Below are 18,792 nucleotides of genomic sequence, written 5' to 3' on the forward strand. Positions count from 1 at the left end.
AATTAAACTATAGGTTCTACTAATTGGCCATTAATAGCAGGGCTGGGGGCTTTTGAGGGAGTAAATAGGGGGAGTAAAGAGCAGACAGCAGTACTACTAAGTGCTAATAACGGACCCTGAGCTCCTTCAGATGAAATTGCTGTTTATTGGGCCGTTCAGGTGATTTTAAAATGTAGATTTGTCCTGTCAACATGTTTGATGTGGAATTCCCTTACAGCTGCAAATCCAAAGCGAATATTGCACATACACGCTTAAAATATTGACAAGAGTAAACTTGAGGTTAGATTGTGATTCCCCGATAAAGCCAGTCGGCACAAAGCTTTTTCGAGTCAGCTGGTATCATATCATGCTTCTCACTAAATGAATTCTGTTGCAGCAAATGATGACACAATTGAACATGTACTGTATTGCCTAGTCCCCAGACTTCAAGTCGAATAATATTCAGTCCGTATTCCAACCCTGTCTTCTTCTTTAGCTGGCTTTAAGTTTCCATCCTCTCTGACTTGTCTAATTGTTTGAATGTTTGTAAATCAGCTGAAGGACATGTGTTGAAAGAATGTTCTTCTGTGGGTTATGTGTACGCAAAAAAAGAAATCCGCAAACAGTTGCAGCTTTCCTTCAAATCCGTCATAGGTGAGTAATATAAATAGTCTGATGCAATGCTTTGACACTATATAATTACACACAGAAAAGGTGTCAGACCAGGTGAAAATGGGCCACTGAAAGATTGCCCCGCCCCCCCCTTCCTTTACACTTTCCTGTTGTTCTCTCTCCTCTGTCGGAGTAAACAACGAGGTAGAGTGTATACACAAGTGCTTTGAGGACACTTAGTTGATTTTACTTCCCGGGAAAGATAAAGCCTTCATTGCTATGCATTGTGAGGCTTCATGTTGTATCTCTGTCTGAGTCTAGTCAAGTGAGAATTTGCATTTTAAGGTTTTCTTTGCACAATAGGAAGCTGCTTTAATTTGAAACCCGAGAGAGCTGGTCTCTTATGTGGACAATGACAGTTTGCTGAGTTACAGCAAAAACACTAAAGGGTGTGGTTAAATAGCAAGTCTAGTATAGTCTTGAAAACGTCTTAAAATTGATTTTGAACACCAATAATTCAGAACAAAAAAATATTTTTTACAATAAAACAAAAACAGGCAGTCAAAAGTGTTTATCCACCAATGGATTAATTGATTAGTCGTTCATAACTAAAAAAAAAAAAGATCATAAACTGTTGTTTGGATTTCAATTGACTTTGATAAAAATCCTGATCGACTGTTGCTGGCTTATAAACACATTAGAAATAAACTTAGTGTTATGCAATATCTGCGCTTTACCCATCGAAGGCATGTTTTGAATAGTCAGTTCCACTCAATGCAATTTGAGATATCTCATGGAAGCCGCGGTAATTTAATCAGATTTACTATGAAAATATAAATGTATTGAGATAAGAGAAGCCTTTATACTGTATGTGTGCACGTCTTTTTCTAGTCTTGTGTTGTGGCTCTTCTAAGTAGTAGTTAAAGGTTGGCATCACTGGAGTGAGGACATTTAGTGATGTGAGTTAGTGGGCAGTTTGTTTCGAAGATTAGAATTGGGTTTAGGGCTTAAAGCTTGGTTTGCTGTCTGTTGTTCTTGTCCTTATTCATGTCAGTGGTTAATATGTCTTTTTGTGTACTGCAAGTGATCTCATTGTTACACAACATGTGATGAAGCTGTAGTAGATTAAAAAAAGAAAAAGTTTAATGGATGGTATCATACTGCAGCAAGAAATCTCTTCCACTTCAAACTGCCTGGAGAAGTTCTCCTCAATTGGTCCTGCATGACCATTTCCACTCCAGTCAATGGATTGGTAATGTGCGTGTGCATACGTGTGTGAGCCCCTTCAGACTGTTGACTGAGACATGGTGACCACTTCCCAGGATGGATGTTTGACTTGTGACTCCCTTCTGACTCCCGCTTTATTGATCTTTAGCTTGCTGACCTGACCTTTTTGGACACATAGTATTCTGGAGGGCTATATCTGAAATGAACACACACACACTCACAGTGCATGAAAGGCTTGTATGCACACTGCCATAACTCTGAATATAATGTTTGTGTGTTTCCGAGTGATAATGGGACATCAAGTTAATAATGCAGCAGAAGGATGGCGCTGCACTGCCTTGTCTCATGAAAACGCATTGTCCTTTGTGTGTGTGTGTCTTTCTCTTTCTCTCTTCTCCTCCCCCCCTCCCCTCTCTCTCTTTTTCCCCCTCCCTCCCTCACTCTCGCTCTCTCTCTCTCTCTCTCCCTCCCTCCTCAGTCCATCCTTACAAAACAATTTCATTTGTCCCCATTGACCCATTCTGTCAGTATAAGCAAAGCCAATATAAAGTCTGGGAGTAGAGAAACCGATTTGAATGTAAAAGCACACACTATTAGAAAGTCTTACTCCGCAGTGCAAATTACTTTTTACTGCCTGCTTTTGTTGTTGCCTCAGAGCTAATGGAGATTAGCAGCTTAGACATGGAGACAGACAAAGCAACAGACTCTTTTCAGTCCGCTTGGAACTGCTGTCATTCAAGTCAGCAGCTGCACAGTTTTGAGACTTAACCTTTTGAGGCCTTTTTTGGGTTAAGCGTGAGTTCTCTGATGTGTCTGTTGGGAAAATTCAAGAAGGGAGTGAAGAAATAATAGTTGGATGAGACCAAAATTGGCTTTGGCATATTTATATATTAACCAAGCGTACAATAGTAAGTAGTTTCAGCTGGAAGGACAGTGCTCTGCGCCCCCTGGACAGTGGTTCAGAACCTGACCAAGAGTAGCATTTGTCTTTGCTCTCCCTAAGCAAGACACTGCTACAGGAGTGTCAAGAAGAACGCATGTCTCCATCTTATTTCTTTTATCTAGATCTAGTTATTCTTTTGTCCCTGGAAAAAGAAAAGAAATTGGGTCTGCCCTCAGTAACGACTTCTCTTACTGCTACTCAGAGAGTGGAAGATTCCCAATGGAGAGGTAGGGTACATAAGGAAGTCTATTATTAGACAGACACTCATTGGAAATCTGTAAATGATTGGAAACTGCAGCTGACGACGCAGAATGCATCACTACAATTTAAATTACAAGCAGAGACAAAAAATAAATATCAGCATTTTGGGTGTTGTGTACTTATTCATCAATGTATGTTCAGTGAGGATTACAGAGTCAGGTGGCATCTTTTTTTCAATACTTTAACATGCACAGTCAAGACGATGAATTACTTTTATTCTCTTTATTTACTTTGATGGTTTGCAAGTATCCTTGAGGAAGACACTGAACTCGACGTTGCTCTCAGGACGCTGTACGTGGCTGTCCACTGCTCCTAATGCTTAGGGTGGGTTAAATACAGGTATTGAATGCCACTACATTGTACTGTACAATTGTATGTGACGAATAAAAAAAGTTTCTTCTTCTAACAACACCAATTGCACTGTCTAATAAAAACTGCAAACTGACATCTTACAGTCAGCGCACTATGTTTGAACACACTCATAAACAAGTGTGCACCTGGAGATTTACTAAAAAATGGGGTTGAGGGTTTGCAATATAAGTATTTTGAGAAAAATACAATTACATAGTAGCATACTTAACTAAATACATACATTTGACATATCTTTTATAGTCCTAATAAGATAACCTTTTTTTGTTTTTTTTCACATGCAACATCTGACTCTTTGCCTGGGAAGTTTCTCAAAGTTTGATGTTTTTATGATGCCGTAACCTTTACATTTGCCCCTTTGGAGCTCGTGCTTCACGTTGCCTATCAGACCCGCTTTGAAGCTGACACATACTCCACGTTTGCACTTACCTATTTAAATATGGCTCATTACCAATTATAATTTAATTACGTCAGGTATTATTTTGGACAACCAAAGAACCCACCTTCCCACACACTCCCCCGAGGGTCATGTTCTCAAGTCCTTGGCTCCATCCAGATAACAAATTTGCCATTTGAGCTTTTGTATACAAGCTCAGAACCTAACATAATAGAGCGCCCTCACCTCTCAGTGCTTTCTGTTCAGTGTGATAGATGGTGAATAGATGGGTCAATGCCAGGCAATTTGAGTGAGTCAGACATGAGGTGCATCTGATATTTTCTCACTTTGCAGTGTTCTCATCCATCCTCCTACTTGCCACGATGAAAAGATGCGAAGAAGGAAGAATTGAGGCAATCAGATTTTATCAAACGAGATATTTGTTTTAGTCAGGCGTGATCTAAATGGATCACTTACTGAGAACAGGTGCACAGTGGGATCACCTGAGGTAGGGCCCTTAGCTGCTCTGTACCGTCTCGTCTTTGAGTATTTGGTTACACAATTTAAAGAAATGTTTTGTCTTCTGCACTTATTTTGACTTGCGGTTTCCTTTCTGTTGGCGGTTTCATAGTGGCATCTGGTGTTATTTGTGCTTACTTACAGTTTTTCATCCTGTTAACTCATTACTAAAAGGTATGGTGAGGCTGGTCTCATTATGTGTTGAAATAGTTTAGTAATCTTTTTAATTGGGGGGAAAAACGGTGACTAAATGGGACACTACACTTGCAAACCCTCAGAGTGAGTAAAGAGAAAACACAAAGCTAAAGATATTCTAGATAAAATAATATGTTATGGGGGGGGGGGGGGGGGACTCTATTAATCTTCTTGACAGTATACGTTATATTGAAAAGAAGATGTTATCTGGCTTCTGAAACCCTTAACACATATTGATGAATAAGAAAAAAGCCTGACGCCTGCGTTGTCTTTTTTTCTGTCTGCGTGTAGCTTGAAGTGAAGTGATGCATTTCGCCTTGTCAGCTGCAGTATTCAATTACTCACAGATTTTCAAAGAGTGTCTAATAATAATCTTCCTTATAGGATGTACTCATGTCGCCTCACTCTCCATTGGGAATCTTCCTCTTTCCCTGAACAGCAGTAAAAAGTGAGAAGTCCTTACTGATGCCAGACCCAATTTTTTTATTTTCACAGGGAAAAAAGAAATAACAAGATCTAAATAAAAGAAACGAGATGGACATGTGTTCTGCTTGACACTCCATTTTGCACCAAAGGCTACAGCCCATCACGTGACTCCCTGGATTTGCCTCATTATCACAACAGATTGGTCTCGGTTTCCATTTTTATCGTATTGTGCTAGCATGTATCATGTGTGGATTGCCTTCCCCCAGCACCCGAAGGAAGTTGACCCATGGTGGATAAATGTGTTGTTAAGAAGGGGCGGTGTGAAATTATATTATATCCCTGCTAAACCATAGCTCAAAGTCATTATTTCTCTTCACTCCCCTCTATGGGTAGCACAAGAGTCCATGGAGCATCATCACTTCAACTCTTAAAGCTCTCTCCTCCCACTCTCTTTCTCCACTTCTTATACGCCTGTGAACAGGCAGTTGCCATTGAGGCCGACTCGTTATGACCAGTGAAAGCAAACCACAATCTCTCTCTGTCTTTTCTCCTCTGCCATGCTTCTCTCCCTTCTTCTCCATCTTCGAAATCCTCCTTTAGCCGGTTGCTAAGCAGCATGAGGAGAGCTTGAGTGTTGACGTCGTTTGCGCAATACCACTTCCTGTAAACAGCAGAGTGGGTGCTCTCAGCTGCAGAGAGAAGGAGAGGGTGAGACGAGACGGCCTAAAATAACCCTTTCTGACTCTCATGAAGAGACGCGATGACGCGCAGTGAAGAAAAATAAAAAGGTGTTATTTCATCCCAAGTGAATTCTTCACAAGGAGCTGACATATTTGATGGCTCCCGGAGTTTCAAAATCTTTTGAAAACTTTCTTTTCTTTGAAGGAAGCTAAAAGCATTAGGCCTGGAATAAAAATGAATGGCTGACAAGGGCCATTTAGACAGATCTGGTGCAATTCGGCGTGTGTGTCCTCGTCCTCACTGGACACAACACACAATGCATTTTTTTAAAAGTCTGTGCTCATACGTCATTCCTTGTGTCACAACAAATAAAGCACAGCTTGGACTCTGGATGTATTATGGAGAGACAAACAAAACTGACCCACACAAGGACTTCCTTTTGCCAATTGCGGTATTATGAGCATTAACCATTCCACAGTGTTCACGTAATTTTAGGATGCATTTGGCTTCATTAACCATAGCTCTTTGTTCCTTTATGTTTCAGCTCTGTGGCGGTGAAGATGACCACGGCACGGTACCGTCCCACCTGGGAGCTGGCCGTGGACCCCCTGGTCTCGTGTAAGCTGTGCCTTGGAGAGTTCCCTCTGGAGCAGATGACCACCATCACACAGTGCCAATGTGTCTTCTGTACACTGGTGAGCAGGATGCTCTACAAACAGCAACACATTTCTGCAGAATGGTGACTTAAGGAAAAAATAAAGGATCTACAAAACAAGTTTATATAATATAATATATATATATATATATTATTGAGCAATATTCAAAGCTGATATGGAGAAGAAAGTTACAGTTCATCAGCAATACAAGCCATAGATCAGAGGTTGCCAAAATGACTTGTTTTATGCTGTGCAAACATGTTCAGACCCAGTTGTAGGTAAATAAGAGCCACACAGGATTTTTAATGTTTTAAATTACAAAACTCCATCCCTCTTGTGAAACACTGAGCTATGTGAAAATGCTGGAATAGAGGACTAGTAACCATTCTAGTCCAGAGATTAGGAGACAATGTCCAAGAATAATAGAACCAAAAAAATAGAAACTACTTCCTAGAACACAGTCTGGACAGCGGCAGTAATTACCAAAGTTCAGTTAGTACAGTTTATTCCACAGAGCTTAACCACAATGTAAACACAAAGACTGCCGGATATCTCACTTGAGCTACTTTTCTATCACCATCTTATGTGATATTGATATTTCTAAGTAGTTTCATTAAACGGAAAATAAAATCCACAGTGTAGAGAAACACTTAAACATAGAATAGAAGCTAATAAAATGCTAGTGCATGTGTTTCAAATGGAAATTCTATAAAGTCTTACATTATCTTGTAGATTTTTCAGCTTTGTAAAGGATCAGCTGTTCTCATAAATGTAAATTTGCAACCAAATTTGGCTCACTGGCTTCCCCCAAATAGCAAAAGTTATATTCAAATGCTACTATGTTAAGTAGCATTGATGGACACATTTCGGGCCTGAGGGGAAGCAGAACAACCTGTAAACACAACATTGTGTCGACTTGTATTTTGCAAACAACTATTCAAACTTCCAGCAGACACACAGAAAAGTACGCTTTGGGTTCTGTTTTGGTCTTGTCTCCACCAACTCCTGAGGGAAAGATCTGGCTCTTTAATTGTTAAATGCTCTGTTTTCTTACCTATAGCTAGATATTTCTGAGGCAGCAGTCAGAGATGGCGATCAAGAGAGACTTTTAGGCCAGTTTGTGTACCACCTTTTCTGGTGTGATTGTTTTGCTTTGCCTTTTTCCGTCTAACAGACTGGATGTAGAACTGGATCAATGTTGTGTATGTCTGTCTGTTTTTTTCCTCAGTGCCTGAAGCAGTATGTGGAACTCCTGATTAAAGAAGGCCTTGAAACTGCAATTAGCTGTCCAGACTCTGCTTGTCCCAAAAGAGGACACTTGCTGGAAAATGAGGTATTGATTTAAAGGAAAAGACACATTTTTACTTTGTCATTAGATGAACTTGCTCTTTTGGATGGTGACTGGTTGCACATATCAGAACAACCCTCTGCTGCTCGTCAGAATCATGAATATGATCATGTCCGATAGACTGGAGTTCATCACGTTTTTATTTTTCCACAGAGAGGTGCACGAAATTTTGCATAGAAGTTGCATAATGGGCTACTATATCTACATGCAAATGTAGCACTTGCAGAACTGGTAATGCATGTGCTCGAAATAAGCAAAACCGTGACATTATCTCTACTGGTCCTTTCCATGTCACAAATCTTCTATCGTGCTGCTCTTTTTCCTACTACATAAAGAAGTTTAAGCTAATAAAATTAACCTTTAGTTTGCAAGTTTAACACAAATATACGCCACCTCAATGCCCTAGCATTACTCAAAATGACCACTGCGCTCCACCTGCCGGTGTGTTTATTGTATTATAATGAGCAGCTGTGGTCAATCTGAGGGATTCCTCCAGGCAGTTTTTGTTGATGAACTCACCAACTCTCTCACATGGTCTCAGAGGCCTGTAGGCACAGCATGGTTCAGCACATCAAGGCCTTATGTTTCTAATCAATCAGTGTCACTGGCCCTTAATGGAAACCCAGCTACTCTACTTTGCTAGGCAAATCATGCCTCATCCCCGTCTGCTCTGACAGAAATGCTCTCACCTAGTAATCGACTGCTTTTTAACAAAGCCCGAATGCTCATTTCATTGCCCGTTAAATGAGTGCATTTAACCTTGAGTGGGCCTGCGTACGCACCTTGAATATGTTCTGGCAATCTGATAACGGAAAAAAGACCTTGTTTGTACGCTAATAGTGAGTTCTGATCCTGTAGAAATTTGAACTTGCCATTGATATATTGAAATGATATTCACACAATGAATGTGTAATTGTTAGTTGCAGCCTCTGTTATAAATAAGCACAATCACCTGTTTATTTCTCGTCTCCTCTCTCCCTGTAGATTGAGTGCCTGGTGGCCACTGAGATGATGCAGAAATACAAGAAGCTTCAGTTCGAAAGGGGTGAGTTAACGCAAAAGTTGCTGCAGTACGTCGTTATCTTCAGTGGGTGGTGCATGAGCAATGACTGTCAATCGCACACTCACGTGTACCCTCCTATCCTCCAAGGATACTGTATATCATTGTGACACAAAAAGATTGATGACAATCCTGTCTTGCAAGTATAGCCTTACTGCTGCTCATTTAACCACTCATGCTCAAATCTAATAGAAAAGATTTGAGCAATGCTCAATTGTTCAGTAGATCTAAATGTAGCTCATGTACAGCAGTCATCTGCTTTAAAATTAATTGTTTCAATTTTGACTTCTGACACAAAAAGGTTATGGATTCAATACCATTCATGAACCACAAATAATCATGCAGGCAAGGGATATTCTTGTGACAGGTACTCAGGCCTAACATTTGTCTGATTTGTACTGCAGTATTCTGACTCAACCCTGTCTCCCATCAAATATACATGAAGGGGATAGCCTCCCAGACTTTGTTTAAAGAGATACTAATTGGATTGGTCCGGCTCTAGACTCGTAAACTGTCTGACTGATTCTGATGCGGGCAGGTCTCTTAGCAGCATAGCAAGATATTTTAGTCAAATCCTTTTATCTCAGCTTCAGCGTGCAGCTGTGTATTTAATGTCTGCTGTTTGTTTACACTGTTTGTCGAATAAATGTTAACAGACTAGTAAAAGGCTTGGATATCATTGCAGGGAAGATAATGTGTCTGTGTCACTCCATGCTGTCAATGTAGACATGCTAATAAGTAATATTAGAGTTCCATTTAACACAGAGATAGCAGTAACCAAGCCGTGCTATCACTCTTTGATTATACTCGCCCTGCAGGTTCTCCACCTACACACAGGCATAAATTGTAGACCAGAACATGCAGATCTCACTTGCATACATAAGTGCATGAACGACTACAAATAAATACATAGGAACACAGAGGGGGTCCTGTAAATAAATTCCCATCCCCAGAAAGCCTCGGAAAAAGCTGTTGATGCTGTCTGGATATGGGCAGTCAGCCGTCACATAATGTCCCAGTCGAGTCAGGCAGAACAGTTGCTGTAACCGTTCCATATTTCTCAGGCTGAGCCAAGAGTGCATGTGGAATGTGTGCTCAGACTTTTTGGCAAAGAGGGAAGGGAAAGGAAGGAGAGGATGGGGCAAGCACATCATTCTACCAACTTAGAACATAACTTGCAAAAACAACTGGTCTTTGTTTCACATTCAAAAGAGTTTGGAAAAGTCATTATGGAAATTAGTTAAAATGATGACATATTCCAACATAAGCAGGATACATTGTTCTGGTTTTTACATGCTGAGATTTGAAGGAAAAAAAAAGTCCCAATGTTAATGATTTCTTTGTGAATTGGATTAACAAACCCTTTAAGAGAGCTACTGTCCATGATGCTGGCACTTTTGTTCTATCAGAGGTGCTGCTGGACCCGTGCCGGACGTGGTGCCCTTCCTCAACCTGCCAGGCCGTGTGCCAACTGAAGGAAGCTGATTCTCCTGCGCGGCCCCAGCTGGTCCAATGCACCGTCTGTGCCCTCGAGTTCTGCTCGACCTGCAAGGCCAACTGGCACCCCGGACAGGCCTGCCAAGAGAACAACCTGCCCATTACCTCCTTCCTACCAGGAGAAAACAGGTACTGCCTTTTAAGCGTTTATCCGTTTATGGTCCATTGTACTGTTGGAATTGAAAGTCTTGTTTTCCCAATTTCTCTCATCTGTTATTAGTCAGATCAGAGATTACAATGTTTCTGTCTTACCTCCATATACCTGACACCCTGACTAAACACTCCCTTCTCTTCAGGTGGCCCATTAAGGCTTTCAGCGTTAATCATTTTGTCAGTCAACAGACGTGAATATTTGCTGGTTTTCTTTATCTTTTATGTTCTTAAACTAAAGATCATTAGGTTTTGGACTCTTGGTCGCACGCATCAGTTTGAATATGTCAACTTGGGCTTCAAGAAACTGTGATGGCCATTTTATCCTTTTTCTCTGACATAATGGAGAAAACGATTTATGGATTAATCAGTTAGTTGCAGCCGTAGTATTAACTACTGTGTACAAAATGCAATACAAATTAAAAAATGTAATTTACAATTAATTACATAATTAATTAATAACATTAAATGAGTACTTTAGTCATAATTTAGTTACAATTTTACATATTTGGTTAAAAGTGTTATACACCAGCAGTATCCATTCAAGTAATACTTTGTCTACATTATCCAAATAATTTTACTACCTCCATACCTTCCAACAGGTATTAATATATCCCATTTTGGCGTGTTGTGTCGGTGTCAGCTGCTGTAAAGCTTCTGCAGATGCAATCCCTGGAAATGGTATTCATTTTTTAACTGGAGCCATACGTCATGTTTAGCTCACCTGACTGGAGTCCTGAACCACTTGTCAATATACAGAAGGATTTATTCAGTGAGTCTTTAAATATAGAATGACAGCTTGCTTGGCTGGCTGTTTTGCAGCCACTGCTCAGTTGAACATCTGCCAGGGCTCAAGCACAAATGAATAGGCTGATATAAAACAATCGACTGGAACTAAACTGCAGTAAAGCAGTCCGGGATGGGCTTATTACTTTTAAGGATAAAGGATCTGCCTGTGAGGTTAGACGAGGGCTACCCAGAGACATATGCAGCTGACCCGTTTCTTTGTGATATCCTCTTACACTGGAAACGTCATTAGCTCTGCAGAGCTTTCCTCTACCTGCACAGGTCCAGGACCAAGCTCAAAGGCCACAGTGGAGGAAGAGAGGATTAACAGGTCTACTCTTAAGTTTTAAAGAGCCTCTGCCTTTGAACTACACTTGTTTGCTCTAATTGTGGATTCTGTTTGTTCTTTACAAATGACTGCCCCCTCCACTGGTCATTAATAGGCTTGTTTGTTGTCCTAGGACAGTGCCCTGAATGATAGCCACTTGCTCCCAAATGTCAGGGTTCAGCACTTTACTGACACAGGACAAATGCATTCAGACAAACCGACATCAACAGGAGAGAAAAATAAGAGTTTTGGTGGTGGTTCAATAACGTATGTGACTGGTTTTTAGAAGAGTTGTCAGCTCCTGAACTCAAACTGTCCACTGTTTTACACAATCCTCTTACACCAAAGATTGTGAATATTGATTGCTGCATTAAAGCAAACTCATCCCCAGCACCTCATGTAAAGTGAATATTGAGTGATTTGGGACTTTTTATTTTGTGTTGGGAATAAAAATCCCATCAGACTTGTCTTTTTCTCCCCCAGCTCTTTCTATAAGAATGAAGAGGATGACGCACCAATCAAGCGCTGTCCTAAATGTAAAGTTTACATTGAGAGGGATGAGGGCTGTGCACAGATGATGTGCAAGAACTGCAAACATGCCTTCTGCTGGTACTGTTTGGAGTCCCTGGATGTGAGTTTTTTTTCCTAATATCCATATTCCTTGATGTTGACTGCAATATAGAGCAAGATGCACTATATTTTTTTAACATGGTACTCTGTTTGGACATTGTGATAATCGTGGGTGTAGACGTCATTTGTCCCCCTATGACAGCAATAGCTTTCTTCATCAGGAAATTATAGCTTAACCTTGGTCTTGATGAGAAAGGGATGAGATGTTTTTATTTTTTCTAGAAATTGAGGATGGAAAGGGGTTACTTATGGTCATGGTGCCTTTATGTAGTCTTAATTGTGTAAGCGCAGACAACCGGACAACACAGTTCATTTAAAAGGCAATTTTCTCAGCTACCTGTGTCTTTCAGTGTGCTAATGGTCAATCTTAATCTATAACGTGTGCATACATGTGTGTTTGTGTGACAGGATGACTTTCTCCTGATCCACTATGACAAAGGACCCTGTCGGAACAAACTGGGCCACTCCAGGGCGTCTGTTATCTGGCACAGAACACAGGTGAGAAACCCCCCTTGTCTCACTCACTTGCCCCCCCGGCGCCATTTAACCACACTGCAGCCTGTGGCCATACACGTGCTTCCTGGTTCTGCCTCTTTCTGGCTCACACTCACTTTCAGTAATGGACTAGCATTATCTTGACAGGACGATAGTAAAATGACAGCTTGATCCACATGCAACGCAAGTGCCTGGTGGTCAGTGTCCTGCTGGTTTCCACTAAGCTTTATAATCACCTTTCATACTTAAAAAAAAAAAAAAGGTTTACATAACCAATGTCCTTCTTTACTGATAGGCTACCAAATGAAATGATGATGGATTACATGTAAAGGATTAGATATAACATGTAATTTCCTACATTTCAAATAGTGGTTGACACATCATCACGATTAGATATGTGTTAAATCTTCGACAGAGGCCGACTTGGTTGTTCAGTTCCTAAATTTGTATCCGTCCTTAGCCTAATAATCTATGTATGGGTTGGCACATCCCTTTGTCCAACACACTTGTTATTTTGTCAACATTGGCATCTGTTGCCCAGTGGGCCACACTGAGTCATATGATTATAGTTCAGCTGGTGGAGACCACATCACCCCCCCCCCCCCATCTAAAAAGCCTCCCTCATAATTACAAGATGTACCAAGACAAACCTATCTTACAAAAAAAAAGACTTCTCTCCCTGACAACATGGGGTCTATGTCTACCTTCAGGTACATGAACGGTCATGTGTACAAACGGCGTACAAATAAGCGTCATCTGAGTAAAATGAGAGCACACAGTGCTCCCTCCACTGTGCTTTCCTCTACAGCGCAGCTTGTATACTAGCTGTAAAAAAAGAAAGTAAGCAATGTGTGAGCTAATGTGCAAGCGTTTCCCCAAAAATGTGTCTTTTTGTCCTCGGGAGAAAAAGCATTGTGCTGTTACATTTCACTGTTTCATGTGACTATGTTATGTATTTCATTATGGGGCTCTGGACTTGTTGGTGTCTGGCTCCACCATGTGGTTAATTTACTTACTTGCTATGCTCATAACAGTAAAGAGTTTCACCTGGACTAGTCTTTGTCGAAACACTGCCAGAAAGTCAAAAATATATTCCTCCCTAGTTAATTCAAAGTGAAGCATTTTCAGTTTTCAGTCATTATTTCTTAAATGGTTTTAATTGTTGCCGATCTACTCTATCTATCTCCGTCGCGACAGATAAAGTGGGTTTGTTCATCACTTCCAATATTTCTGTGTACACGTGTTTTCTCACAAAGACAAAATATATATATATATATATATATATATATATAGATATATAAAAGTCTGTAGTCACTAGGATAACAAAGCTTTCTCATGCATTTGAAGCAACTGGGCTTAAGTTGTTTTGAGTGCCATCTGCAGGTCAACTTGTAGTATAGCATTTCTTTGGAAGGAATCAAGGCAATGGTCAGTGAAATTGTAAACAAAAAACAATAGTAAACAAAAATTAGCATCATCTTATATATTTAGTTCACAAGTTTTACAATAAGAACTATTGAAAATACTTGTTCTTGTTTTGGCATGCTGAAGCAAGGCACATGCATTTTGCACCAATACGTGTGTTCTATAAGATCATGCTGTGTCAAGTGTTACATTGCTGCACACAATTCTAACACGTAGCTGGTACTGTATGCATAAATGCTCTATTTACATCAGTGTATTTATTTTTTATGATGTCTTCCTGCAGGTTGTGGGGATCTTTGCTGGCTTTGGCCTGCTCCTGCTGGTTGCCTCCCCCTTCCTCCTTCTGGCCACTCCCATCGTCCTCTGCTGCAAGTGCAAGTGCAGCAAAGGTGATGACGACCCATTGCCAACCTAAACACGCCATCAGAGCAGGAGCAGAGAGGCGCTTCATGGATGGGCCGTGTTTTTTTCTTTTCTTTTCACCCTTTTACATTATTCTCCTCCCAACAGCTTTGAGTGCTTAATTTTTGGGGGGGGCTGAGTCTGCACCAGCACCAGCCACTTTGGGATCCATCGCTCTGCATAAGAGAGGCATGGTAGAAATGCGACCCTACACCTTGGCTTGAAGGGAGGTGAAGGGTAAATGGTCAGAGGAAGTCAGACTTTTCTAAGGACCACGGGTGCCGTGTGTTAGACGTTGGTAGTTTGGAGACGCAAAGGAACTCTGGCCCACATCAAGTGGTCCTTAGTTGCAGATAACTGTGGCATGGACTAAAAACAACGGAAAAAATCAAAGTTAAGAAAGGCTTTTCTCTTGTATGAACAATGTAATGCAGGAGCCACCATAGAACTTTTAGTTAATTGCTCTGTTTTGTCAGTTTGTCAAACGCAACAACAGCTTTTCCCCATCACCACACTCAATGTAGCTCTACAGATTCAGTCAGTAGCATTAGAGTTACACCACGCATGTTTGGTGTTCACTTGATTTGCACATGGAACATGATTCTTACGTCATGCTCAAGACTGAGGTAGAGATGGGAGGCTGTTACTGAACGCAATGTAGAGCACGTCCTCTTGATGATGTCAATGTTTTATAACCTGTTGCTTTTAATAGAACTGTGCTCAGAGTAGTGTCTATGTTGTACTTTTGAGTGTTTTCCAAACTGCAAGGTACACTTAAAGGGGATTGCCACTCAAATTTAAAACAATACTAATATCTATGGTCAAGTGACAATGAACACCACTTTTGTTCAACATTTAGCTTTTTCATTATTACCAATACCATCTTTTCAAATTCATTCTCTCTCTCCAGGTGTGTGTGTGGGGTCATAAATCTCATTGATCTTAAACCAGAAATTAAGTGGTACTCCCCTTTAAGTTCAACATTAATTTAAAGTCTATTAAAGGACTTTTTGGCCACATGTTGTGGACCCATTTTAATACTACTAAAGAGATGTCACTCCTGTAATTGTCAGTCCCCAGGTGGTGGTTTAGCCAAATAGAAATGAATAGCCTTACATTGAGATTAGCCAAAATTCAGCATTTTCCCCTGTGCATTAAAGAGTAAAAGTCCAAATAATCCCAGGGAAAGCATGTTCAACAGCATTTAGAGCATTACAGACAGGTTAGTGAAACCCTTTATATTCAGATGATTCTATGATGTCATCCATATGCCACACTGTTAATAGCCATACAGTAAACAAAAAGATGAATAAAAACAAACTAAACTGATGTTTTGTGTGACCTAGAGCCTGTATTTCCTACGCCTTTTTGAGCAGAAGAGCTGCATCATAACATACAATCTTTAGCTTAACTCAGATCAGATCGCCCACTTTGAGATTTAGCAAATACCTGGCCAAATTGCAAACTTGCATATGTTAGTGGTCCGAGTGTTGGTCGTTAGACCTCCAACAACAAGCAGCTGTTCCCTGCAGGGGCGTCAGAAAAGCCTGTAGAGTAAATATAAAAAGTTCCGTTTTTGGGCACAGAATTATAAAGCTGCTTTGTACTATATCACTTTATCTATGCAAGTTTGTACATTACCATTCTTAAAAGGCTGGTGATTTATCAAACAACTGTCTGTCATAAGTAGGTTTATATAGTGGAAGCTGTAGAATGAATCACCATATATTTGCATATCATAGATTTTATTTTACCAAGGAGTTTTTCCTGAAACTATTCATATTTTTTCATCTTCTATGTTGCTGTTATCCATCTGCTTTTAGCTATATTTAATGTTTCTGAGCTTGAAAACCAGGATAGAGGTTGGCCATTGTTCATTTTTTGGGGTATCTTTGTTCCTTTACTTTACTTAACAGAGAAACTGTTTTTGTGAAGCAAAGGTGAAACTATTTAGTTATAATTTAATTATTTCAATATGTTTGCCTTGTTCTGTTAATCTTTTTTTTTACCATGCATAGCCATTCAAATGTTTCAAAAAGCCATTTACTACTGCTTATTTTTCCTTTTATTCTGGTGTGATTGCCAGTGTTTATGTAGCATTTCATGAGAAATGTGGCTGTAGTTACTAAAACAGTTCAATAGTAAACAGTAGCTAATCTGAGCTAAACTCACTCCAGGGCTGATAAATTTAGCCGATATTAGCTATGAGATTCGTAATTATTAGCATCCTTACATTTCGAGTACTTTAGCTGCAGCCTGGTTTGTTATCAGTGTTGTCATCTACTGTATTAGCATGATCATTTGATATCAAAGCCAGCCCAATTTTCTACTTTTAAAGTTTGGTGCTTTCCTCCAAAAAATAGATAAATTACTCCAGTTTTTGTTTTTATGACAATCGTGCCAAGCAAATTTCCTGAAAAGGATAAGTAAATTGAGCTATCAACTGTATGTGCATTTTTGACCATGTATTTGTAATGTATTAAGTTTTTACAAGGTGGAAAGCTATTTTAATGCTTCTTTATGTAAACGCTGTACTGTATATGGGTTTTTATTGTTTGACTTCTTAATATAATCTGTAATGTTTGTGGTATGGTGCCTGCTGTGTTTAACAGGAGTTTAGCAGCTGAACTCAATGTCTACTCAATAGAAACGTCAATACATATGAGAGATTGCATCTATACTTAAAAAGGGGGTTTCATAATTTAATGTTATTAGGTCTCTGATATCACCAGAATTAAGATTAATTTTAGAAAGTGCAAAAATGTTCATTTAAACACAAATCTATCACCGTTATCAAAATATTGGGTGGGGACAAACTAACTAAAGTAATACAAAATCATGGCCACTTCCATTTTTACACAACATTCTCCTTTTGCTGGCACCACTGGACAAGTAGATAATGTGTTATGCAACAAACATAAAAGGGCCAAACAGCAAACCTTACAATCACTGCAGTGATATCTATGTCTTTTTTTTCTACATGAGAGGCTTATCAGGGCTCAATATAAAGGCTTATACACACACTTAATTAAACATCAGCACAGGTGTTGAAATAGGACAGTTTGACCAAGTCAAGGGCTTGCTTCTAAGCTGTGGCCCTTGAATAAGAAGTTTATTTTACAAAAGCTCACAATCTACGCTGAAACTATCCTAAGATAAAGTTTGGTTACGAGCAGCAATTTATATTTTATAACCGGTTGTGTCAAGAGATGAAGCTGCATGATTTTTCTCTGACTTCTACATGTTAAATGTTACAAAATTGTAGCCTCTAAAGATCTATCTTCATCACTCAGCTGTCTGGTTTTTATTTTAGTTTGGGAAAATATGTTTTGATGTTCAGCCATATGATTTACAGCGTTCGTTGGTGTTTGTTACTTTTAACAAGTTTGTTACTATTTCACGTCATAGTTTGTTGTATTTGCATTATCTGTTTTAAGAGTGGAATTCTTCAGGCCTGATTGGTCAATTACCTTTTTAATCAGTCACCTACATTTTAATCAGTCACCTCAGTAAGTGGATTATTGTCAGAGGAAATGCTGTCTGTATGCAAGACTTCTGTAATTTGAGGTGTAAAACAATATCTAGATTAGTCAGTAATTAAACGTTAATTGACCTGGTTGATACAGAGATATCAACATTGTAAAATTGGATCAGTTCTGTACAACTTGACTTGGCATCTCAGTACATCTACAGTTCCACTAACACTGTGACACCAGGTATTAAAGGTTGTTGTTTTTTGTGAGTCTGCTCTCTTTATTAATTCACACCAATGTGTTAAGATATTATAATTTTGCATGTCAAACACACCATGATGTCAGGTCCCATTAGGTTGTGAAATAGCTCCCTCTGGTGTTAAAGGTGTATTGTTCACCTTTCCATTAATAGGGAGACTTATAAAAAAGGGAAATGCAGGAAGTCTGAAGTTAAACTAAATAACCAAGACCCTTTCCATACATTTTAAGAATTCCACCAGCTCCCAATTATATGATTGCTTGCTAAATTGGTGCTTCGTTATCTAAACTTTAAGAAACCCCATAGCATAGTATGTTGAAAACATTTAAAATATGTAATAGAATGTTCAAAACTCCTAGTATGTTGAAAAAAAAATCTATAAAAAGTAAGAAAAATAGTCATAGTATAGTATGTCGAAAAAAGTCATAGTATGGTATGTTGAAAAAGTCAAAGAAACAAAAGTCTGTCAGAAAAGTATAAAAAGATCATTAGTATGTCGAAAAAGTAATAAAGTCCTTTCATAGTATGTCGAAAAAATTAAAAGGGTCACAGTGCAGTATGTAGAAAAAAGTATAGTATGTCAAAAAAAGTTTTAAAAAGTCATAATATATTATGTCAAGAAAATAAAAAAGACGTAGTGTATTATGTTGAACATAGTGAAAAAGTAATTACAGTATGTAGAAAATGTCATAGTA

The 18,792-nt window shown here is 39.3% G+C and overlaps 1 protein-coding gene across 2 annotated transcripts in view; it reads left to right on the forward strand.

Moving 5' to 3' along the window:
* The window catches only part of rnf144aa (ring finger protein 144aa), a 28,328-nt gene extending 12,059 nt beyond the window's left edge, over window positions 1–16,269 (forward strand). For both annotated transcript variants that reach the window (XM_034859271.1, XM_034859272.1), the window contains exons 2-8: window positions 6,133–6,283; window positions 7,473–7,577; window positions 8,577–8,637; window positions 10,062–10,278; window positions 11,897–12,044; window positions 12,452–12,541; window positions 14,247–16,269. In XM_034859271.1, coding sequence (XP_034715162.1) covers window positions 6,133–6,283; window positions 7,473–7,577; window positions 8,577–8,637; window positions 10,062–10,278; window positions 11,897–12,044; window positions 12,452–12,541; window positions 14,247–14,378 — 904 coding nt within the window. In that variant the 3' untranslated portion in view covers window positions 14,379–16,269. The remainder of the gene's footprint in view (window positions 1–6,132; window positions 6,284–7,472; window positions 7,578–8,576; window positions 8,638–10,061; window positions 10,279–11,896; window positions 12,045–12,451; window positions 12,542–14,246) is intronic.
* Window positions 16,270–18,792: the final 2,523 nt, after the last annotated feature.

The sequence above is a fragment of the Etheostoma cragini genome, chromosome 20 (assembly GCF_013103735.1).
Source record: "Etheostoma cragini isolate CJK2018 chromosome 20, CSU_Ecrag_1.0, whole genome shotgun sequence".
Taxonomy (NCBI): Eukaryota; Metazoa; Chordata; class Actinopteri; order Perciformes; family Percidae; genus Etheostoma; species Etheostoma cragini.